The sequence below is a fragment of the Ambystoma mexicanum genome, chromosome 6q, assembly GCF_040938575.1.
Source record: "Ambystoma mexicanum isolate Mex_15411 chromosome 6q, UKY_AmexF1_1, whole genome shotgun sequence".
Lineage (NCBI taxonomy): Eukaryota > Metazoa > Chordata > Amphibia > Caudata > Ambystomatidae > Ambystoma > Ambystoma mexicanum.
The window spans coordinates 794,870,664-794,892,778 of record NC_090937.1 but is presented as its reverse complement, the minus strand read 5'-3'; the positions used below and the strand labels follow the sequence as shown (position 1 = coordinate 794,892,778).

General features: G+C 43.7%; 1 protein-coding gene across 1 annotated transcript in view; it reads left to right on the top strand.

Moving 5' to 3' along the window:
• ASIC5 (acid sensing ion channel subunit family member 5) overlaps positions 1–22,115 on the top strand; it is a 593,203-nt gene that overhangs the window by 195,781 nt on the left and 375,307 nt on the right. The window contains exon 3 of the mRNA XM_069630322.1: positions 3,813–4,050. Within this exon, the coding sequence (XP_069486423.1) occupies positions 3,813–4,050 (238 nt within the window). The remainder of the gene's footprint in view (positions 1–3,812; positions 4,051–22,115) is intronic.

Sequence of the window (22,115 nt, the reverse complement as noted above, 5' to 3'; positions counted from 1 at the left end):
GTTTCGGTCGAGCATATAGCCTTCACGGTTTCAAACAGAGGTTGGGGTAGACATTCCTCTTGACAGTATTTGGAATGGAAACTCAAAAGGTTGTTGGTCCAGTTTATCGTAGGATTGTGTCTTCTGAGCCATCAAATACCCAAGATGACCGGGAAGTGGGCTGCACGGATGATATTGAATCTCATCCTTTCAGAATGTTGTTTAATGAAGACTTGTACTTCTTCTGTAGTATGAGTAATAAGGCCCGAACACAGTGGGGTTCTGTCCACTCCTTCCACCTTTTGGTCTTCCGTCTTGGCGATTCTTTGTAGACCCACCTTGTTGGCCCATATGGTGTCCAGGAAATTGCCCGCTGCTCTGCAGTCTAGCAGTGCCTGAGTATCGACTTCTCTCCCTCTGAACTGGATCTTAACCGCAACCACCATGAGTCGCGAATCTTCGGAAGAATTGGCTGAGGTGACTGAAAGGGTGGTATAGGGACTGGAGGTCGCCCCTCGATAGTCTGTCCTATTAACTATCAAGGGCATTCGTTTCCCAGCCTCCTAGGGGGAACATCTGGGCAGTCCCTCAATAGATGATCGGAAGAACCACAGTACATACAGAGACTACCATCTCGTCTTCTTTTCCTCTCTTCCGGAGTCAACGGAGCTCGTGTAGTTCCTATTTGCATAGGTTCATCTCTGGATGGGCACGTGGCAGGTGAGGTAGGCGAGGGGTTTGCTTCCGGGAAGGGAACAGGACTGCGATACTTCTTCTTTTCATTCTTTTGCTCTGTCAAGCAGAAATCTATTCTTAGTACCACAGTGACGAGATCTGTGAAAGTCTTGGGACGAGGAATTGTGGCGAGCTCATCTTTGAGTTCTTCTTTGAGCCCCCTGCGGAAAATGGTATACTGGGCTTGTTCTTGCGAACCCTCTTGAGCAGCTAATTTCTTGAAGAGAGAAATGTAAGTCAATAAATCGGCATTTCCTTGGCGTACATCTAGCAGGTCTTCACTGGCTACAAAGGCACATTCTGTCCTGAGGAATGTCTGTTTCAAGAGATCTTTGAAAGCTGTAAAGTCTTGTAGTACTGGATCTGACTGAGACACTAGTGGAGTCGCCCAGGCCAAGGCATTCCCAGTCATATGAGTTATCATGAAGCCCACTTTGGCATGATCAGTAGAAAAGGCGCTCTTTCTGAAGGCCAAGTGAATGTTACAGGCGTCCAAGAATTCCTTCACCTTCTTTTCGGAGTCATCAAATTTTCCGGACACCAGTGGTAAAGGGGGGAGATCTGTGGACTGTTGTTCTCGAGTGGCCACTCTCTGCTGTAGCACTGCATTGTCAGTCTTAAGCGCCTGAACCTCAAGGTTAAGGGTTTGAACTGCTGCCACTAGTTCTTGTATCTGTTGTGGGGTGGCCATGATTTCCGTACGGCGTTGCAAGCTATCAGAATTGTCAATAATGCTATCTGGCTCGTCAGTAATGTCCCCCTCTTCACTTAGGAATTGGAATTCACCAGTGCCCCTTCCTCCTCACCTGATGTCGTTGAAGAGTAGTCCAGCTTCTTTCATCGAGATCGCCGGGTTTCTGGTTTCTTTTTTTTTTAGCAGATAAGGTCTGCCTCGAAAGGAAGCCACCATGATTCCAGTGCTGGGAATCCCCGGTGGCTCCTCTTCGCAACAGCCGGAAAGTTGCATGGGAAAAAGCCACTGGCATAAAAAGCCCCTAGGATCTTCACAGGATGGAAACAATCGGCTCGTCTTGAATGGTACTTGAAGCACAAATCCGGAAGTGTAACTGCAGGCTAGGAAAAAGGTTGTTCACTAAGGAGCACCAAAAAAGTAGCTGCAGGAATAGCTAAAATGAGTACCAGGAAACAAAAAAAAGAAGAACAGGAAAGATAGAAAAATATCAAAGGAACGGGAGAACTAACGAACACACGAACAGAAAAGGGAAACAGAGAATGAGAGAGAGCGATACCTAGAAAGTACTGGAGCCAGCAGAGGAGAGGAGCGAGAGCACAACTGGAGGAAGGTAACAAGGTAGGTAGAGGAGCGGGCGGATCACCGCCAAGGGAAATGATCAGGAGCGCAGGCAACGAGGAAAAACCAAGAAGTTGCAATGCGCCGATCCGCCGGGTGAAGAGCAGTAAATACACTAGGCGGCGGCCATGATGGAATAAACTAGACCACAACTCACGTTGTGTAAACATCGTAGTGGAACATTCTAATGGCAGCCGAACTTCCACCTATTCCACACACGCCAGTTTCTCCGGGTTGTGACAGTTTCACTGTTAGATGTCATCTAAGCCCCCTCCCGGCCGCTGCACAATTAGCTTGCTTTATGGACAAAAGTCGCACTTAGTCATTTTAAAAGTGGGCCTAATTTGGGTAAAGGGGCAGAGCTAAAGGCCCACGCCTACAGTCGGGGGCTTCTTAACAAAGCCATTCAACTCAGTAATTTAGTTTTAGCTCCATATATTGAAGGAAACATGAAAATCAGAATTTTGGAAAAAATTGGCCAAGTACATGCATTGAATTTAGTGCTTGCTTTCTCTTACCAGGGCTGTCCAGCTTGTGAATCAACTGCTTCCTCAAAACACTGTCCCATCTGGCTTCTTCAGGAACATGTTTGCAGCTGCTTCTGTAGTCTGTGTTTGACTGGAGTTCTGAGCTGCTAGTTAGATTGGGTGTCATCCCACCACCTCAGGCATTTCTGAACCACTGTTGTTCCCACTAGTGGGTGTCATCCATTTATCACTAGTTTCAATCAGTTGTACGTCATTGGGAGGTTTGTGCTCTTATGGAATAACATGAGGTTTGCAAAAATGTATATTTCAAATTTAAGATTAGAACGTGTATGCCACAGTCACTACAGTTTCAGCCAATTAGCTGTGGGCTGCCGTCGCATTAGAAATGTATAAATAAATAAGTAAAACATTTGCTTCGTATGACTGACATTCATGACCTTCATGACTAAGCATTATTTCCTTTCATCCTGTTAGATTTTGAAGATGGCATGATTGTACAATTTAGAACTTCCTGGATCATATTAATTAAATGAGAGTTATTTAACTAAACTGTCCATGCTCCAATTTTCAAGGATGTGTTCTGTAAAAGAATGTAAACAGAGTTTTCATAAACTACAATGAATCTTCTCAAAATAACATGCTGTGTTTAGAAAATAACCTTGCTATGTTTTTTAATCCTTGCATTCTCTGTGTTATTACAAAATGAGGATAGCTGACAACATTCATTCTGTGAGTATTCAATTTGACATTAAGTAGGAAGCAATGTTTACACAGAATGATGTAGATGAATACAATATTGAAATGAACCATTTCATAGTTATTCACGCTCGGTGCATTTTTATTAAATGTAACGGAGCTTTCTGTATTTATCAGCACTCCCAATGTCACCTGGAGCAGACACATATTTTCTTCAGTCAGTGTCACTTAAAATTAAAACGGGTTTAATAATCGATTTGAGTATGTTACTTGTGTTTGCTATTATACATGTCAATATGTCTGGAGGCACATTTGGGAATATGCATCTCCCTCTGTGCATACTAGAATATGTCATAGTCAATAGGCATTATATCACATAGGTTTCAGCATATGTAGATTGCCTGGGCTTGTAATCTGCTAAATCTTGAGCATATTTAAGTGCTATGCAGTGCAGCTATGATTATATGCTTTCATTGGTAATGAGTGAAAGAGTAGATTTCAAGATTACTGTGAAGTTTAGCTTCCAATATAAAATGAGGGCGTTGTCTTAAATCAGAGAACACTCACTCACGCTCTTTCTCTTTTCTCTTTTTGCTGTTCAGGTTTCAAACACAAGCAGTAGCCAACCTCAGTGTTATATTCTTTCTGTGGAGTATCGTATCTACAGTTCTTCACGTATCCACATCTGAAAACAACTCAAAAATTGCTCAGGAAATTGCTGATTTCCTGCAACTACATCAGAACTTTAGCATTAAGGAATTTACTAGAAATAATGGCTTTTATCTCGACAACAGCACCCTTCTCAGTTGTGATTTTTTTGGAAAGCCATGTTACCCAGAGGTAAATACTTCATGTAACGCTCTTTCCGCATGTTTTATGATGTATTGAAGCAAAATATATCTTATCCGAGGTTACCAATGACCATTCTATTATCTAATGAATGTTGTAGAAAGTGTTATAACATATTAAATGCAACGACGTATTTTTAACATTTGCTTGATATCACTGCAACCAATTTCTGAATAGGCAATATATTAGGATATGTGGCAAACCAACGAAAGGACTATGGCAAGACGTCCGATTTTTTGACAATATACTGTATGGTAGATTTGATCCACTACTTTTCATACACTTTGACCACTGTCCCAATGTCTGTCAGAAGATTTGCCATCTGTACTATGTTTCCAGGAATGCAGCCTAAGAGCTTTCTTCCTGTCATTAGCTTTAACATTGCCCCTGGTACTTGGACGGCATGTCCTAATATACAATGTCAGTGCTGTCATCCACATGTAGACTTTAACATACGCTTTGGTATTTGTTCTCTGCTTCCCGCTATGCTGTGTTAAGGTTTTTCTATCTCTTTCAGTCTTTAACATATGCTTTTGTACCTGGACTACGTTTTCCAATATGCAGAGTTGGCCTCGTTTTTCCCACAGTCCTTAGCAGAAGCTTTAGTATGTTGACTACGTGTCCCACCATCCATTGCTTCCACTGTCTGTAACATGCCCTTCAGTTCTTTGGCAATGATGTGGTGTTCGAAATACATTTCCCAACATGCCGCATTAGCACCCTCTTTTCCTCGCAGTCTTCAACAAAAATGTTTTGCTACTCTGCCTACATTTTCCAGAATGCAGAGCTGGCCCTTTGTTTTTCACAATGACTTCAAAATATTCTTAGGAACTGTGATTACGTATCAAAATATACATTGTTAGCCCTTTCTTTTCCTCACCATCTTAAAAATATGCTTTGGTACTTTGACTATGTTAATCAATATGCATTTTTAGGCCAAACTGTGTATGGACACTTAATGGTTCCTCTTAAATCCAGCCTCGTGTCTGTCCCTTTGTTCATCTTCTGTCAGTATTTCTAAGGCCCTATTGGCTCAGTTGCTCTTTTGGCTTCACACAGCACTTTGTTCCCAAATTCCTGTGTTCACCACATCTCTCAAACCAATGCTCAATTTACACCGTTCGTCCCATTCCTCTATGCTGTTTCTACCCAAATTACATTGGACCTCCCATGGTTATTTTGTGGTTTGTCCAGTGTCTCTTCTTGGGTAATGCAGTCTCCTGGGCTCTACACCACTCTCTTGACAATGGCTCCTGGGCTTGTCGACGATCCTCACAATGTCACTTTCAGGCTTTGGGATCAGAGCAAATAATGTGGTTCTTGGCTTTGCTGCTGCACCTGAGATCAACCAACAATAGTGGAGAGTGCCCCAGGTTCACAGCACTTTTGGAGATGAAAATCCTTGTGACTTGTTACTCGTGATGTCACTGATCTCTGAAAACTCAACTTTTGCTTATTCACATTGATTCTCTGAGTCTGAATTCTGGTTACATGGTCAGCTAGAGCAAAGATGCAAGTGGAAGCTACTGCAATTGTTACCTCATTAGTGCGTAGTACATCCACATCCTGAAGGCAACTACGGCAAATGAGAAAAACAAGGAGGTCCAACTGGACATAGCACTCATGCAAGCTAGTAAGGTAGTGTGAGAAAACCTACTATTTTCTGCTGCCACATTCACTCCAAGAAACCAGTGTTCTACATACCCATGGGATACATTTCTTAGCACAAATGTCCATGCCTCCAAACTCTATGATGGCACCTAACCACTCTTCTGCATATCAGTCCCTGATTCTTGTTGCACAAAGTGTAGATAATACTTGACTGAGAGAGAGAAAGAGAGAACGAAATAGACAGTGTGAGAGAGAAAGAGAGAGAGAGAGAGAGAGAGAGAGAGAGAGAGAGAGAGAAAATGAGAGAGAGGGGGATAGAGAGAAAGACAGAGAGAGGGAGAGAGAGAGAGAGAAAGAGAGCGAGAGCACACACAGGTGCACTTACACTGCCACCCATGTAAGGTTTCAATTCTGTGGCTTGTCTGTCTTATATTATGCCATGTAATGTGTTCAACCCTATATGAAAGTTATTTGATGTGAATGACGTAGTTTTAGAGAACACTCGTGGTTTCACGTATGTTATACTGTATTTATTGCATAACGCGCACCTTGTTTAATGTGGCATTGGCTATTTGGCCGGTGTGTGCTCAGAATGCATGTAATCCATAAAGAAAGAGGTCTGATAGACCTTTGAGGGTAGATCGCCGCTAAACGACTGATGCTGGTGAGTTTTGTGCCTATCATGTGTGGCAATCCCTGTTTTAAATCCCTGTAGTGGCTGCTGATGTTGTGGCATCTAGTCCTGATTTACGAGCTCCGTCCTAATGCTTTGAGGGATGTATGGAGTAAAAAACATTGGCTGTGTTTACCAATGTCTTCTGCATTGACTACATAAAACCACAACAGCAAGACCTGTGCTAATGCTACTACTGTCTTGATCTAGGGAGGCCTCTCCTCATGTTGTGACGGCTCTCTGGATTGAGAAAATCTGCCTTTGTTTTTTAGTTGTTTTTACTGTATTGTTGCATAGTGTCACAATTGTGAGGCAGTAACTGATCCTTTATATGGTGGACATTTTTATTGATTGTAGCCAACCAATGAGTATTGAAAATCGAAGCAAGTGATGCTAACCAGAAGTGGAATCTTTGCTTTCTAAAGCCGATAAAATATTGGCATAAAAAATGGTGGGAAACTGAGGGTGGATTTACATAATGACCTTCTTCTGCCTTTGTATTATTCCCCGAATATTAGATGGAAACACGCTTTGGTTTCTCTCTCATATCTGAAGAAGGCAATAAGGAGATTCACTGATGAATACTTGCGGACTCAATAATGCATATCAAATTTTGAGAGCCCCTCTACTGAGAACACACGAGGTTCTATGGAAGGTTTCCCAATAAGGAAGGTCTACAACCACATTTTAGTTCACTGTACCTTTAGGAGAGGAGAAATATCCATTTGTGTATCAGTCTGGTCCCAGTAAAGTAGCACTCACCTAGAGTAGTCAAGACGACTGAAGCATTACTCGAGTATGCCAAGTGTGCATTTAATCAGATTCCTGGTGTGTGTGTAGGCTGCACTGTCATGCTTCTGCCCTAGGGACACAAGGTTCCTGTAAGGAGTGAGCAGGTGCCTTTCCAGAGGGAGTCCACTATCACCTGCGGAGAAAAGGGTATTCATGAACATTTTGTGTCTTTGTTTACAGATACAAGTGTATGCAAGGATGGGAGTCAAGAATTACCTATCAACCAGGTCTCCCCATATATTCCATCTTCAAATGTCTCTGCAATGGCTGGGAGGTGGTATATGAAGTTGTCAAGCTTTTTTCTAGGATAGTTAACACTAAAAGTGCATGTGCATATTGTGCAAACATATATAACTGTTAGCTATGTCTCTTGCCTAAAGGGTGAGTACAAAATGAATGTGTACATCTATTACCATACTATATTACCTATAATGCTGTAGTATACTTAGTTTAAGAAGCCCTATAGTCGAACCAATGTAATGTAAATCACATGTGCAGGTAATCACATAAACTACATATTTGGTGAGGCAGGTTATTTTGTGTGTGTAAGTCCATTTCAACCCATTAGAGCTCATAAATGGATCTTTAGAAACAAAGTTTAACATTTTACAATTAGCCCACTTTCTGAAACCCACATGTTGTTCTATGGTCATAAAATTCAATGGTATGTCAGGATCGGTGACCACCATGCTAGAGGATAGCATGATTTTTAGGGTAGGGGCCTTGCGATAAGTGACACTAGGTGTTTAGTCTAACGCTTTGTTAAAGTCTGGATCAGTAAGAAGTGCTTTCCAATGTTTATGCATTATTGATTTTATTTCTTTGGCTCTATAATTAAAGCCAGTTATAATCCTTATTTTGTCTTCCTTCTTTTTGTCTTTACGCTTAAATAAATCCAGTCTAGTCAGCTGTTCGGCTTTGCCAAAACACTCTGCCACTGTGTTTTTGGCATAGCCTATTTCGATAAATCTCTGGCTGATGGTGTCTAGCTTCAATTTGATAATCAGAATTTTTACTGCAGGCCCATTTAGCTCTCAAAAATTCCCCATAAGGTATGGAGTTCTTGAGGGCGATGGAATGGTGGCTCCTCGCATGGAGAGTTGAATTGGAGCTCGTCAATTTGCTATATAGACTGGATATGAGTTGGTTATTTATGACTTGAAATTTCACATCAAGAAAGACCAATTCATATTTACTACATGTGGTGGTAAGTTCTAAATTAAGCGTGTTGATGTCCAAAATGTTAATGTATTCATTCAACTCTGCTTCTGTACAATCCCATATTAGGAATCGGTCGTCTATCAAATGAAACCATGGGCCTCATTACGAGTCCGGCGGTAACCGCGGCAGTAAAACGGCCTGGTTACCGCCGGACTCGTATTACCATTCCGCCTCCGTGATTCCCGGAATTACCGGGGCATTACAACCCCGGTTTTCCGGGAATCATGGAGGCGGAATGGTGTTAATCCCCATTCCCATCGAGTCCCATGGGACTCGATGGGAATGGGGATCATGGAAACATCGGCAGCATCTCGTAATGCTGCCGGTGTTTCCTCGTCCGCCTGCAGGCGGGCAGTGTTAAACCCGCCAGGTCAGACCTGGCGGGAACATCACCTCCCGCCTGCAGGAGTTGTGATCGCCTGGCATGGAAACAACGGTGGCGGCGGGTTTACCGCCACTGTAGTTTCCATACCGGGCGATTTGTAATGAGGCCCTATATGACTGTTTGGTAAAATGCTACAATTCCTCTGCCCATGCTACTTTGGTCTCCCACCACCCATATAGAGATTGGCTTAAATTGGAGCCATGCAAGATTCCATGGCTGTCCCTTGGGTTTGCTTGTAAATGTGTGCTTCATAGAGAAAATGATTGTGCTCTAGGCCCAACTGTAGCATGTCCTAGAGCATGCCATTATGCTGATGATAGCTGATTGGTCTACTTTCTAGAAAAAAAATGACAAGCATTGATTGATTCCATGTTGGTGTTTGATAGAAGTGTAAAGGGACACTACATCAAGGGAAACCAGATAATATTGAGATTCCCAGTTGATGTCATTCAATTTAGTAAATAAATCTGAGGTGTCCCGTATATATGAATTAAGACTTAAGATAAATGGTTGGAGGAAATGATCTAAACATTTGGATGTATTCTCTAATAGACTACCAATTGAAGAGACAATAGGATGCCCAGGAGTGCAGGGGCTGGGGGGGTCTATTAGACTCTTATGGATCTTGGGATTGAAATAAATAAGGGGTGTGACTGGATGATTTGTCTTCAAGAAGAAATATTCTTCGTCATCTATTATTTGTAGGTCACACCACTTACAAGGCATAGTTTGATAGAGTGAATTGGTATCTTTCAAAATTGATTTGTCAACTGGTTCATAGCTGTCTACATTGTTCAGTTGTCTCACCGCTTAAGTTTTGTATTTTTTACTGTCCAACACTACTATGCTTCCACCTTTATCCGATGGACAAATGACTATTGAATGGTCATTTTTTTGATTTTCTAGCGCCTTGGACTGTAGGGAATTCAAATTTCTTTGTGAGGGATGTATATTTGCAGTTAACGTTTTCAAGTCTTTTATGACTAGATCTTCAAAAGTATCGATGGAACCACACATAATATTCAGGAAAAAGAAGAATTTTGGTTTGAAGTGACTGGGGCAGCTCATGTCCGTATAGATTCCATAATGTTCCTCTAACATGATGTTGTCCAGTTCTACTTTACCTTCCAGATCCTGTCCTGCATTTGATCCATATTGGCTAAACATGTTAGACTGGTTAAATCTTTCTCTGTTAAAGATGATATTTTTCTAATAGCAGGATCTTTATTTATTGACTGTCCCTTCATTTACCTTAGTGGCATAATATTTGGTCAACTTCAATTTTCTTATAAATTTGAATAGATCCACTCTGCTAGATGTGAAGTTGTAGGTATATGTAGAGCTGGAGGATAGGCCAAGTGAAAGTCTGAAGTTTCAGTTTCAGTTAAGACTCTGGAGGAGATGTTGAAGATTTGTATTTATTATTATATATATACATTTGTAAAACCTTTCCTTTCCTGTGTTTGTGGAGAAAAATTAGTGTGTGGCCAAATATGTTTTCTGGTGCTGTGCTCAATCACATTCCCTACTGTTTGTGTGCTTCCAGAACCCTTTCCTATTTTATGGGAATTGTAAGGTTCCCTTTGTAGGTCGTTGTCCCTTGTTTTATGTTTTGCAAATTGAAACCTTAGGCACATTAGAATGATTTGTGTTCTGCCTACTGGGACCAGGAAATATGTATTTTTAAATGTTGATGGAGTGGTGGGGGAGAAGATGGATAGCTGGAATTCTCCTCTATGTTAGAAATTGAGGGAGTCAACCAGCAGGGGGAGAGCAATCCAAAATGAGGTCTGTCAGATAGAGGTTAAGATGAAGCATTTGAAAGGGAGAGCCAGTGGTTGAGGAGAGGATGGGGTGGTTAAGGAAGGGAAGAGGATGGCTGAAAATATGAGACAAGGTTGAGGATTGGGACGCAGTGGTTGTGAAGAGGTGGGATGGAGCATGAGAGTGGGAAAGCTGTCGCTACCAGTCTAGAAGAGGTTGTGGTAGAGGCAGAGTCACACAAGGAGTACCTGCAGAAGGGTGGTGAGTATCTTGTACTTGGACTTGGTAGTGAGGAGGAGGTGCTCCAGGAGCAATAGGAAGAGATAGTCACAGAGATGGAGGGGATGAGGGACAGATGGGAGAGGAAGTGGTTATGTTGCAAGAGACCAAAGAGCACCAGGCGGAGGAGAAAAGAAAGGTTTCTGAGCAGATGGCTTAGAAGAAGGAGCCTTCAGCCAATGCAAAATTGCCTGCCTGTGCGGTGGATGCAAAGAAGGGTCAGGATTTACTGAAGAGGGTGAAGTGACAATGACCACATCAGAGTCTGAGTGTAGACCATCCCAAGCGCTCCTGCATCACCATATGGCCCATTGATGGAGTACGATGCAACGCTACTAAGGTAATCCCTGTTGGGCTCTCATCATCATTACCTGCATATTCATTTTGCCCACTGATGCCAGCCGACATGCAGATAATGCATTTTGACTATTGCAAGGCCACCCCTGCTGGGCTTTTATCAGAGCACTTTGACACAAAAGGACCAAGAAAAAGGGTTTCAAGCCTGAGTGTACCCTTATACATTCACACAATAGAGAACTCAGGTTGATTAATTCTGTGGAGATATTTTCACAAAATATTTTAATTTTTGTTTTTAGTTCCCCCTCTAGAGAGGTACTTGGGATTACTTCAAAAAAGGCTGCTTCATAGATGAAAAAATAGTAATTTTATTTGATTTCTCTATCCACAGGGTATAAAAAGGAGGTACAGATCAACATATTTCTATTGAATCTCCCGTATTCCTCTTCTGTTCTGATCTTTCTCATGATTAGTTTTCAAATCCAGGTTAGAGGTTATTAAATGATTCCCATCTTTTTGATGGGGAGTCCTGAATCAGGAGGCCCAGGTGGGTTTTGAATTCATTGTTTTACTCGTCTGGGACTCTTCCTGATATTTGAAGCCTACCGGTTTCAGTGGCACAAGGGCCACACTCATCAGGGCTGGACAGACACTGCTGCCTGCTTCTGCTTTGGCTCCAAAGCAGAAGCAGGCAGCAGCTGTCCAGTCACCAGCAGTGGCCACCAACCCTGCGGTTCACATTCCAGAGCATGACAATAGCTTCTTGCTTTTCGTGGGAAGTATAAATTCTCTCCTTCCAACCACACGGATATTCGTGGGGACCCCTATAACTAGGTGGGATTCCCTGGCACGATACAACCAGTTACCTAGACATCGACACACTAACCCTTAAGTGTCTGTCCAGTCCTTCAAAGACACCTTATCCTCCCCTCTATAGCTCCTCCTACATGTGACCTACCATTTCACCTACCTCCACCATAACAATTCATGTCATCTATCATCCATCAAGTCCAGCTAAATCCTTTGAGGATGACCTCTCTGTGCATCTGAGTACTAGCACTAAAACTATGTCCAAAGTTCTAGTCCTTGGGAAACTAGACTTGGGACTTTGGACCTGGCAGGCACGGATGCCCTTTCGCTGGCCATGCCCTTACCTCACTTGGGTTTACACAGCGCATCTCTATACCAACCCACCAACTTGAAAGATCGCTAAATCCCTGACTTGAATTGTAATGTGGATAATGTACTTATCTCTCAAAATCCTTGGGCAGACCACTATACCATTTTCTTCTGAGTGCTGACCACTCCTGTCCACCCCCTGAGATCCCCCCTTTCCACTGGCACAGACTAGGGGCTCCCGCAAGCTTAAAATCCTCTCTACTAACCATACCATTCCCAAAGCCTCCCTACCTACTGACCCAACCTACCTGGTTACACCTACAATGCCCCCATATTCTCAGCCATAGATGCAATTGCCCCCCTCAAAGCTCACAAAGCCAAACCCACTGCACATATAAACTCCTGGTTTACACCGGAAATCCAGAACATGAGAGCCAAAATACATACCCTTGAAAATAAAACTCCTATCTGCAGCCAACAAAGCCATTTTCCTCAGCTTCCCTATGGAATATAAAAAAAACATGTTTGCCGCTAAAGCATCGGCACTCTTGAACAGAATCCTCAAAGCACAGTCCTACTCCCACAAACTATTCTCCATTTTAAAGGAACTTGAAACCCTGAGGTTCACTACTTCTAACTGCCCCAAAGATGATATCTGGTGCCAAAACATCCAGGATGTCCCCACCAACAAAATTGCCTCCCTTCAAGAAAAATCAGGACTAAGCAATCAACCATCTGCACTAAAGTTAATAAGATTGACCCCTCCTTTCCCTGGCCCACACCCCATCCTCTTTTGCCAACCCACCATTCACCCTGTCACAGACTTGGGAACCTCAAATATCATTGCTACCCTAAAGCCATCAAGTTGCCAAGGGGACATCTGCCCTGCCCCTCTCATTAAGGATTGCGCTGGAGTGCTTATTCCTATCATTACTGCCTTCATCAACTCTTCCTTCATAAACAGCTATGTCCCTCCAACCCTTAAAAAAGCTTGGATATCCCCTCTCCTCAAAGAGTCTTCTCTAGACCCTACCTCTCCTCCTAATTACTGAACTGTAACCACTGTACCTTTCCTACTAACAATCCTGTACCATGCTGCCAACTGTCAAATACAATCATAACTCATCATAACTTAAACTCAATAACATCCTTAGCCCAAGAAAATCTGGTTTTCGCCCTGGTCATGGCACCAAATCAGACCTACTAGACCTATAGATGATGGGTGATCTAGCTGTACTCCTCCTGCTTGACCTTTCTGATGCATTTGACCTGGTTGACCCCCAGACTCTCTGCCACCACCTGACCACCACCAACTTTGCCCCACCAGCTCTCGAGTGGATCTCCTCCTTCCTCGCAGATAGGTCTGTCTGTGTCTATGCAGGAAACGCAGTGGCCCACCCAACTCCCGTTCCCTGCACAGTCCCACAAGGCTCATGTCTCTCCCCTACTACAATGCCTACACAAAACCTTGCTTCGACCACCTAGACTCTATGGGCATATCCTTCACTAATTACACAGATGATACTCAAATCCACACCACCTTTCAGGAAACCATGAACAAGATTCCAGGAACATTAACATCATTAATGATATCATCCATGTCTGGATGGCTTCTCACCAACTCTGTCAGAACGATAAGACCGAAATCCTGATCATCGGTCCCCCGGCTCGCCTAGCCAAACTGGACCCAGCCTAGCACTCATTTACCATCAACGCCTTCACCTTCCCTGTCTCCTCTAACATTAACATGCTTGGTGCCGACATTCAAGCCTCAGCATGCCCCAGCATGTCAATGTCATTGCATCTAGAGCAGCCCACACCACCAAACTCTCGAATGCCATGAAACACCTATTCTCCTCACTCGACTGCTTGACCATAGCTAGAGCTACCATTCGCCCCTGGCTTGACTATTGCAACTCCCTCCTTGCCGGCACTACTGAACAGAATCTTTATAAGCTACACACTATCCAAAACAATGCCATTCGGGTAGGTATGGACCTTTCCAAATGTGATCATGTAGCAGCACTTAGAAGAGCTGCTCACTGGCTTCCAGTTAAACAAAGCAAACATCTTAAAATGGATTATTCACCGTTGTCTCTCAAACACTGCACCTCCTTACCTTTCTCAAAGACGTAACAAGCACACCTTCTCCAGACCCACAAGACCCATCTACAGCCATACACTAAATGCACCATGCTTCAAACACACATAAGCTGTTTACTTTAGTTTCTCAGTCATCACTGCCCACCTCTGGAACAACCTCTGTTAGGGGAGATTATGTGGTCGGCAGAGCCGTACCTCGGGTCCGTGGACCTCCAGCTCACAGAGAGCCTTAACTCCCTCCAATGTCCCAAAGGAGTCCATGTCCACACAAGGAGCAAAGCTTAACTGTCATGTTATTATATCAAACATGCAGGGACAACATAGAAGGCATCAAGTTTCATCCGAGCAGGACGCGACAATTTCAGGCTCGCAGGCCCTTTTTGTACACTTATTATGTCACAATTATCCTCACTTGCCAAAATCCTTCCCCGAACTTAATGCCACCTTGGGTTGGCTCCCGGAGTGGTAGGTCCAGTATAGAGACGTATGGGGTGCTGTGTTATTGGTGGTCACAGTGTCAGGTGGTACACTTGGTTCATCCCTAGAAGTTGCTACCCGACAATTGTTACATTAGAACCCCTGATGATTGGCTGGAGATTCCGGCCGGCAGCCCCTGTCCCCCGGTGTGGGGATTGGTCAGGTCGCAGGCCCCCAAGCCTGGGACTAATGTTGTTCCCAGCCCGCGAGACACCTGCTCTCGTATACTATGTATCAACAAGATATAACTATGTGACAGTGTGTAACAATGAGGTCTTTGCTAATGCCATGAGAGCAGTCCAGTCCCATCGCATATTGTAGGTGGATTGCTGCAATTATGTGGCAAGGTTCAGTCTCAGAGGTGGGATGGCTGCATCTTCCCAGCTTCCAGGTCTTGGCATCATGTCGGGTTGGCCGGGTCACGTGTGAGGAGACTGCTAGGGAAGTTGAATTGCCTCGATTTGATTTGCATTTTAGCTTGAGGTGTCCTGACCTGTTGCTGGGCTCCTCGTGGCACAGTGAGTGAGGAATGTAAATTTGCAACTTTATGGCCTTGGTGGAGGCAGTCCCTGCCAGGGCGATTCTGCTCTCTCAGCAGCTTGCAGCATCGAGATCTCTGCAAAAGGAGTTTAGTTTGTTGGATTGATCCAAGGCCTACCTAAATTTTGGTTAGTCTTTCAATATGATTGCTCCATTTTAAAAGCATGCAATGAATGGTCAGGTCCCTTGAGTGCTCCTGTCCATTCATAGAATAACTAGCGAGTAGCATCTGCAAGCATATACACGAGCTCTTCTGGCATCTTGCGTTTCTGCAGTGCGATAGCGGGTCTATATGAAAAATAACAAACATGCAGCCAGAATGTGTGTCACTGTCCTCTAGCTCATAGAACTGTACATGTATGCTCTTCGTGTGGATTGGTGTATGAGTGTCCCGACTGTGCCTATTGCATAGTCTGTGGGGACGTCAATCGATTTGGTCCATATAGTCATCTCCAGCTGAGTCTTGGTTGCCGTTGGTTTTGTTGGCTAAGGCTCTTGCCATTGTGGGGTTGATCGGGCGGATGGCTGGATGTCTGTGCAGATGTGAGCTTGCGTTGGGAGCAGTGGGACTGGGGGCAATCTCTGATAGTCGATAGTTGCTCTGTCGGAGGTGCTTCTTACGTTTAGGGGCCCCCTCAGGAAGGAAGGGACACTTGGATTTTCCCCCCTCTGGTCGACTTGTCGACCACAAAATTGTCACTTCTCTTGCAGTCCCTCGGGCGCCATACCTTCGTAATTCCTGCTAGATGTCCATAGTGATTCACATGATCTTCAAATGACCAGTACATGTATACACATATTCCTCCGGGCTTGCAGTAGACCCACTTTCCGACATACATATCGGGATTCCTTGGGTTTTCTAATCTCATCAATGGTGGGTACATGTCACATTGAAAACTAAACTGTTGAGTTTATCGTCATCATCAGCTCCCACAGTGTAATTTGGAGCCACTTTGCATTTGCATATGTCTGGTACCCTGGGTGTATTATTGCTGTGAAAAACATGGCAGCCCTGCTGAACAGCCGATGTGATGCTGGTACTTCGTCCAGCACAGCATCTGACTTGCCCCATAAGTAATTTCCCTGCCTTTTCACTCTTTGTAATGGTGTCTCTGTGGTGATGCCATTGTTGGGCGGTAGTGGGGTAGGGGATAATGATCTTTTTCTCCTCTTCTTGTTGTTTTCATCCATGTTAGGGAAGGCGTCCATCTTGACATGTTTTTGGGGTACCACTAGCAAGGGTATATTGACATGTGCTAGGGAGCAGATCCCTCCCCAGTTAGGCGGTAGTTTGTCATATGCTTTTGTCCCACATGCCCAATAGTAGTCCATCAGTACCGCTGTGCCTAATCCCATGTCACCTAGTTTCTCTATTCTCCTGCATCCTTCGTTTTTCCCAACATCAATATCTCCGTTGTGTTGCTAACATAGCGTTGGTGTTGTGAGAGGAATGATTGTCAGTGGCCCATCTTCCTTATCCAACCATGTCAGTATACTTGAACTCTTAGCCCATTACTTGAGGCACTTATCATTTTCTTCCTGGACTTTGTTCACTGCAGCCTTTGTTAGTGTTAAAGGTTTGCTTCCCACCACTCCACATCCACACTTCCTTCCTTTGTGGAAACATTTCTGTATATCAACATCTGGGGCATTCCCAGCAACCAGGTTCTCCGCCTGTTTCTCTGGCTCTCCATTTGCATGGCAGGTAGTCTAGTGTCACCTCCTTCGTCTCTCCTTTTTCTGGCCCATCAGTTATGTACCGGAGTGCTTGTGTGTGCTGCTAGTAGTTATCAAACATAGGTAATGTCTTTATGAAATTATCCTCGTACAGGTACGTTGCTTTTGATCTCCACCGGAGTGTTGCTGTTTTCCCTTGGAATCTCCCCTGTATTTGGAACAATGCAAGGTATAGGAGGCATTGTGCTGTTGTCGCTGGTAATTCTGTGGCAACAAAGGTTCTGGATGCACTCATGGCACATGGGATCAATGAGCAGACATAGCAGCTATCCTGTGTTGTGGCCTTACCAATCTTTGACATGTGCTTGTACCACATGTTGTTTGTGACATGTACTGTACCCGTGAGATATGTGTCAACCCCATTAACATCAGTGCCAATGCGACTCTTCTTACCTTCTCGTTTATGCTTGTCATACCACTTGACACAGTGCTCCTTGCAGCTTGGGTGGGAGAAATGTTAGTATGGGGTATTGCGGATACATGCAAGGCTGCGTAAGCTTGCCAGACAATGACAGCTACCAATCCAGTAAACAAAAATACCCATATTATTTTTATTACAATCTTTATTAAGGTAGCCATTATTACCACTTAGCCTGCAGTCTTGCAGTCGTTGAGATGATATAGTTGCCCGCCTGAAAATCGCAGTAAACCAGCTTTAATGTATTTGTTTTGGTAAGTATTTTAAGAGCAATTAACTAAGTAATCATTTAATGCCCAGGAGAAACGTTCCTCCAAAATCCTCCTTATTGCTCTATTTCTGAGTATAGGTAGGGAGCGGTGGAGTTGTGGGTCTGACTGTGCTATATATTCAATAAACGCGTTATAATACATGCGTGGTGGCCTTGGTCTGGAATCGGTGGGTCTTCGCAGGGCAGGAATATATTGGTGGGAGAGAGATTTGGGGTGTTCAATGGGAGGTAACATCTAAATCACTTAATTTTAATCTATCTTCAACATTTTAGTCACATACATTTGTCAAATGCAGAACCCTGCACGTGCGAGACAAAAGGGAGAAGAGAACATGCAAAGACAGTGTGACAAAGTTTATTCCTAATGGGTAGGTGAGTGCTGCATAGCCCTATCTATTTCGTAACATTCTTCATTTGTACAGCAAGCATTTGTATTGAAATTCTACTTATTTGGTGATAATGGCCAATTTATTATAGTTCAATTAACATTTCTATGGGAACGTCACATGTCTGAGCGCCTGACCATTGAGTGGCCTGTGCGATCTTGTTCCTTCGTGTCCTTAGAGTTGTCTAAATTGGGGGATACTGGGGCGCTGCTGTTGTTTGATGTATCCGTTGCTGGAGCATTGGCCCTGTCGATGCTGAGGTTGGGGGAGGTCGATGCTTTGTAGGGCTTGATGTCGTGGAGATGCTACCAGACATTTTTATTTTCCAGCTTCACTGCCCTGTCTGCGACGCTCTCCACTACATGGGGACAGTAAAACGGGGTGCATTCCACTTGCGTGTGTAATTCTGTAGGAGAACCTTGTCTCCTATTTTGATCGCTGCGTCTTTTGCTTGTCCTTTGTTATTGTTATTGTTGTTATTGTTATTGTTATTTATGCTTGTACCGCGCCAAAGCCCGTAGACATCCAGGCGTCAAGAGACATGTATAGTGACCGAGCTGCTATCGAGAATACATACTAATTAAAGAGATATGTTTTCAGTTGTTTCCGGAATGCAAGGAGATCCTTAGTCTTACACAAGGAAGCCGGTAACGCATTCCATGTCTTCGCTCCTTGAGTGGAAAAAGCCCTGCCGAGCCCACGCGATCGTTTCACTCGATGTTGTCCTAATAAGAAGTCTTCAGCTGACCTAAAGTTTCTTTTGGGCTGATAAATACTAACAACGTCCTTCAGATAAGTTGGAGCATTCCCAAAAAATGCATTTATGGCAGATAGTTAGGAGTTTAAACTGGATTCTGGTTTCCACAGGAAGCCAGTGTAGTTTTTTCCTAGCTGCCGTAGTAGGTTCTGAACGTTTCATCTGGAAGATGATGCGGAAGGCTTTATTCTGGACTGTTTGTAATTCTTGGATATTAGCTTTGCTTGCCCCACCTAGGAGCGCATTGCAGTAGTCTACATGTGGCAAAATAACGGCTCTTACAAGTTTGGTGCGATTTTCAACTGAAATAAGAGGGGCGACCTGCCTGAGCACTTTAAGATGATAATTTGTGCTCTTAGTAATGGCTGTGACATGAGCTTCACAGTCTAGGCTATTTTCCATGAAGGTGCCCAGAGTTTTAACTTTCTGCACAACCTTAATAGAACTGCCATCCTGAAACTTACACACTCTTGGTCCAACTGCGTTAGTGCCTGACGGGGGCCAAATATCATCAGTTCTGTCTTCAAGGCATTCAAGCAGAGCCAATTGGTGGACATCCACTGCTTTATCAGTAGCTAAACCATATTCACTGTTTGTTGGTCAGCATCGTAATCACCAGTGATATTGAGAACCAACTGAAAGTCATCAGCGTAGTTACAAAAGAAAATCTGAAAAGACTCTAATTCACTACAGAGAGGGAGAATGTAAATATTAAACAATAATGGAGATAAACATGCTCCCTGGGGTACACCACAAGTTATTATTTGTGATTTAGAAGCACTATCCCCCAAGTACACCTGTGACCATCTGCCCTCCAAAATGATCTCAACCAAGTTATGGCATTGACAGAGAGGCCCCCGACAGTCTTCATTCTGTCAAGTAGAATTTTATGATCAAGCAAATCGAAGGCTGCTGATAAATCCAACAGCATCAGCAGCCCCAACTTACTTTCCTCCAGTTTAGACAGCATGAGGGTCTGTAGATCCAAGAGAGCACTCTCAGTGCTATGATGGATTCTAAAACCCGATTGTTTGACGTGTAGTATGCCAGCCATCTGTACATAAGCCTGTAGTTGGATGGTTGCTACCTTGTCTACAAGTTTAAGAAAGAATAAGGTATTGGTAATTGGTCTAAGATTAGCTGGGTCGATAGGATCTAGTCCTGCTTTCTTTAATAGGGGGGAGACTGCAACATTCTTAATCGACTGGGGGATGACACCTAACCTAAACAAAGCATTAGCAAATCTACAAAGAAAGGGGGCAAACATTTCCAGAATGAGTTTAGAAGGAAGCAGCTCACCAGGGCAGTTTGTAGGATGCATAATTTTAAGAATATTAGTAATTTCATCAACAGTGGATTCCCTAAAGGTAAAAGTTGTTGCTAAACTGGGTGAGGTGGCAATCTTGGGTATACAATCCTACTGAGTGTTTGTCAAATTGGTACCTGAATAGGATTCCTCTATAGGCATTGACAAAGGTTTTACAATAGGCAAAGGAAATGCCAATGCTTCTTGCTTAATTTTGTCTTGCGCTTTTAGTAATTTGTCTGAAAAAGCTTTCTGTACCCGATCACAATCTTCGGCTGTGGGTTTTATGGGGGGACTACAAGCAGTGGGGTTTTCCCAGGATCTGAAAAGGCGGAATAATGCCTTTTTCTTGTCTCCAGCTGAGTTAATTCCTTGAGTCCTTGCGTGTCGTTGGCTTCTTTTTGATCGTTCTCTGACCTGCCCTGTGTTCGTTGGATCTGTTGAGAGATAAAAGAAGCAGTAGTAACCAGTGAAGTGACATATTCATGCATTTCTTTCACCAATACTTTCGCTGTTACCACGCAATCATACATGGCTCTTGTGGGTAGAGCCAGTGGAAGGTGTATTTGGCGACCGGTCATCACCTTGTGAGGTGTGAGGTAGTGGTCTGACCCGGGTTTGTTCCGTAGCTCAAATAGAGCCAAGGGGAGGCAGTACAGCCAATTCTTTTTAATTGACTGTTGGGTTTTAGCAATTCTTTCCTTTAAAAGGTGGTTGAGGCGCGTATGCAAACTTGTGCTTTATCCCAGCACCGTGATGATATGTTGGAATAGTTAATTGGTGAGGTGTGGGCCGTTGTCGGACCTTAGCACTTCACAGACGCCCCACCTTGGGAAGACTTCTCTAACCAAAAATGTTGCGGCCCATACTGCATCAGCATGGGAGCATGAGCCTGCTTCTATCCACCTTGAAAAGGGGCATACTACCACAATCATGTAACGGTAGCCTTGGCATACGTTTATCATGTCAACATAGTCGACGTGGAGGTGCAGAAAGGGACCCTCCAGTCGTGGTATTATACCTTCATCACCTTAAGTGTATGTCTGGCCGTAAATTGCTGGCAGGTGAGGCAATTACTAATGAAATTTGCTACGTGGGCATTTAATTCAGGACAAAATCATGATTCTTCTATTCGTGTCGCTATCTCTTCCTTCCCAATATGTGCAGATGGTGTAACTGTGTTAATGCTGTTTGTAATAATGTGGGAGGCATCACTACCTTTCCTGTATTATTTTGTCTCCACAAGGCGTCTGTAGGGGACATTCAACACCCTCTTTTTACCCAGAGATCTTTTTCTGTCATTGAAGCGGCTGCCTGTATTTCCAATATTTGGGTTTCTGGTAAATGGTTCTAAGCTTTCTTCATCAGCATCTGTCTTGCCCCTCCCCTCTCTTTTTGTTTTTCTTGGATGTCCCATAACTCTCCAAAATATGATGCATGTTTTGCATAGAAATCGGCTGCTTCATTTCCTTTTGATATTGGGTCCTCTCCATTAGTGGGTGCTTGGCACTTAACTAATGTGAGTTGTTTTGGGAATGTCACAACCTCAATTAGTTCCCCTAGGAGGAGTGTGTGCTGTACTGGTGTGCCATCTGCCCATTTGAACCCTCTCCTTAACCACCTTGCCAGAACAGAATGCACTGTTGATGTCACATAGGCAATATCTGAATAGATAGTGACCCATTTCCCTTCACTCTCTCTAAGGGCGATTATCAGGGCTATTAATTTGGTTTCTTGTGCTGAATACTGGGGGGGTAACCTAACACATCTTACTGCCTTGCTTGTCCAGTCTTCTCTTAATCTTACCACTGCTGCCCCTGTTCTTCTCACCCCATCACCTTGGTCAATTGTTGAGGACTGGTCAATATGTAGTACATCTCCCCCCTCAAGTGCATCTTCCTCTGCTTTGCGTGTTTCTGA